Source organism: Procambarus clarkii, chromosome 32 (genome assembly GCF_040958095.1).
Source record: "Procambarus clarkii isolate CNS0578487 chromosome 32, FALCON_Pclarkii_2.0, whole genome shotgun sequence".
Taxonomy (NCBI): Eukaryota; Metazoa; Arthropoda; class Malacostraca; order Decapoda; family Cambaridae; genus Procambarus; species Procambarus clarkii.
In genome coordinates, this window is record NC_091181.1 from 36,218,858 (window position 1) to 36,221,955 (window position 3,098).

The following is a 3,098-nucleotide window of genomic DNA, read 5'->3' on the forward strand; positions in this document are numbered from 1 at the left end:
GAAGAGTTTTATTGTGAGTTAGTCGGGCTTGCGAGATCAATCTTGTTGGAGTTGATTTGTATATCTTTCATTCATCTCTTGAGGGGGGGTAGGATGCTGGAGCTCTCAGCATCCCACTCTCTGAAACTACTGACTTGATGCTACGGATCGTATTCAGTGAACGTGTGGGCCGCTCCTGACCAAACAATGTAACTACTCTCAGTGATCGAAAGATGAATCATTCATTAAATTTCAGTGGGTCAGTTTTTTGTTTTCTCTGTTTGAAAAATTTTAGAACATATTTATTTTCCTCTGATTTAATAACTGAAGTAGTTTGACAGCTTTACACAAGTTACGCAAACATTAAGTCATGAATCGTTTGTCAATTCACATCACTGATGCCGCTTTCAGTCAAAACAGATTAAAAATCAGGAATTTTGACTCAGCGATTCATACTTTGAATGGCGTCAAATTCCACGTGAAATTTACTTCAGAGATTATCATGTCATATTTTCTGCAAGCAGTGACTTGCCTGAACCTTAGATGGTGGTCCCAGCTCCCGGGGGTGGAAGCTGGTGATTCCTGCTAGTCTCCTGCGTCATGTCTTTACTGTCAGCTCTCCGGGCACTGCTCTGTCTCCCACTGTCAATTCTCCTGTCGTCTGAGCTTGTCGTAACTGCCCGTGAACTTGTATATGGAGTTCAATTACCTCTCCCATCCTGCTCATACCAGTTGGTAACCCCAGTCGCACATGTGAGGAAGTGTTCGTTTACGTCGCTGTGACCTTGGCTCCTCAGTATTCAACAACGTCCTCTGGAAATAGCGTCACTCCAGAGGACGTGTGGCATATTGCGATCCTCGTCCTCTGGTGGCATATTGCGATCCTCGTCCTCTGGTGGTATATTGCGATCCTCGTCCTCTGGTGGTATATTGCGATCCTCGTCCTCTGGTGGTATATTGCGATCCACGTCCTCTGGTGGTATATTGCGATCCACGTCCTCTGGTGGTATATTGCGATCCTCGTCCTCTGGTGGTATATTGCGATCCTCGTCCTCTGGTGGTATATTGCGATCCTCGTCCTCTGGTGGTATATTGCGATCCTTGTCCTCTGGTGGCATATTGCGATCCTCGTCCTCTGGTGGTATATTGCGATCCTCGTCCTCTGGTGGTATATTGCGATCCTCGTCCTCTGGTGGTATATTGCGATCCACGTCCTCTGGTGGCATATTGCGATCCTCGTCCTCTGGTGGTATATTGCGATCCTCGTCCTCTGGTGGTATATTGCGATCCACGTCCTCTGGTGGTATATTGCGATCCTCGTCCTCTGGTGGTATATTGCGATCCTCGTCCTCTGGTGGTATATTGCGATCTGAAAGCCATCTTGGTATGCAGAGGCGCCGCTATTGCACTACTTACTGGAATGTGAAGCAACTGAAGCCCGGCGCATCAAACAAACATTTATCCAACAAAAGCAGTTGCATTAAATGCAATATCCACAGTGACAACAATGGTTAAAAAAAACAGTTGAAGCACGTTTATGAACACTGAGCTTGTGAAACAAAAGACTAAAACCAGTGCGCTAAAATAGAGGAGGAAAATATACAAGAGAAAAGGAGGAAACCCAACCTCCATTTAAAACTATGACCCAAATATCACAGTAACAGGTTATCGTAACTCAATTACGGGTTCGCCATAGCCCGTGCTACATGGATATTTTGTTCTGATTAGCTGAATCTAAAATATGAACTATAACATCCATCTTGCTGGGCTATTGGCTCCTACCAGACACGCTAATGTTCAAGGGCGAGGGTAGAAATAGCCTAAGCTACTCTAACCTTTTAATATGTATTTTATTGTCTCAGTTAACGTACTTGAATTAATGTTCGACAGCGTCGCGAGTGTGGGTATAGTTGGTTGTGGATGTGTGCGTGCGTGTGTGTCTTCGTGAAAGGGCCTACGCACGTACTCACCTAGTTGTACTCACCTAGTTGTGCTTGCGGGGGTTGAGCTCTGGCTCTTTGGTCCCGCCTCTCAACTGTCAATCAACTGGTGTACAGGTTCCTGAGCCTATTGGGCTCTATCATATCTACACTTGAAACTGTGTATGGAGTCAGCCTCCACCACATCACTTCCTAATGCATTCTATTTGTCAACCACTCTGACACTAAAAAAGTTCTTTCTAATATCTCTGTGGCTCACACACATACACACACACGTGTGTGTGTGTGTGTGTGTGTGTGTGTGTGTGTGTGTGTGTGTGTGTGTGTGTGTGTGTGTGTGTGTGTGTGTGTGTGTGTGTGTGTATTCACCTATTTGTACTCACCTATTTGTGCTTGCGGGGGTTGAGCTTTGGCTCTTTGGTCCCGCCTCTCAACTGTCAATCAACTGGTGTACAAGTTCCTGAGCCTATTGGGCTCTATCATATCTACACTTGAAACTGTGTATGGAGTCAGCCTCCACCACATCACTGCCTAATGCCTTCCATCCGTTAACTACTCTGACACTGAAAAAGTTCCTTCTAACGTCCCTGTGGCTCATGTGGGTACTCAGTTTCCACCTGTGTCCCCTTGTTCGCGTCCCACCAGTGTTGAATAGTTTTTCCTTGTTTACCCGGTTATTTCCACCTGTGCTCCCTAGTGTTTGTGTGTGCTCCTTGTGTTAAACACACCCCTTTGGTGTGTGAATGTGCACTCAACTAGTTGTGCTTGCGGGATTGAGCTTTGGCTCTTTGGTCAATGCGTGTGCGTGTGTGTGTGCGCGCGCGTGCACTTGCGTTTCCGTAAGCGGAACTAATACACTGACATCAAGATGTGTGTTTCTGAAGTTCTCATCTGTGACCAATAGCAAGTTCCATTACCTCCTAAGGAACAGAAACGGGAAATATTATTATTTCTCCCATTTCTGTACCCCTTCCCTTTCCCCCATCCCATTTCTGTACCCCTTCCCTTTCCCCCATCCCATTCCTCCGTTCCATTCCCCCGTTCCCTCCTCCTATACCTATATATTCAACAATATACTTGTATATCTATCTATTTTATGTTACTGTTCATCTACGTATGTTCTTCAATAGAGGATAACAGTATCTCAGTGTTAATAGCATTTCATTTCGCTCTGCTGGT

General features: G+C 45.5%; 1 protein-coding gene across 1 annotated transcript in view; it reads right to left on the bottom strand.

The window, feature by feature from the left end:
* Positions 1–779: 779 nt before the first annotated feature.
* The window catches only part of LOC138370518 (RNA-binding protein 12B-like), a 29,738-nt gene continuing 27,419 nt past the window's right edge, over positions 780–3,098 (bottom strand). The window contains exon 2 of the mRNA XM_069334897.1: positions 780–1,330. Within this exon, the coding sequence (XP_069190998.1) occupies positions 780–1,330 (551 nt within the window). The remainder of the gene's footprint in view (positions 1,331–3,098) is intronic.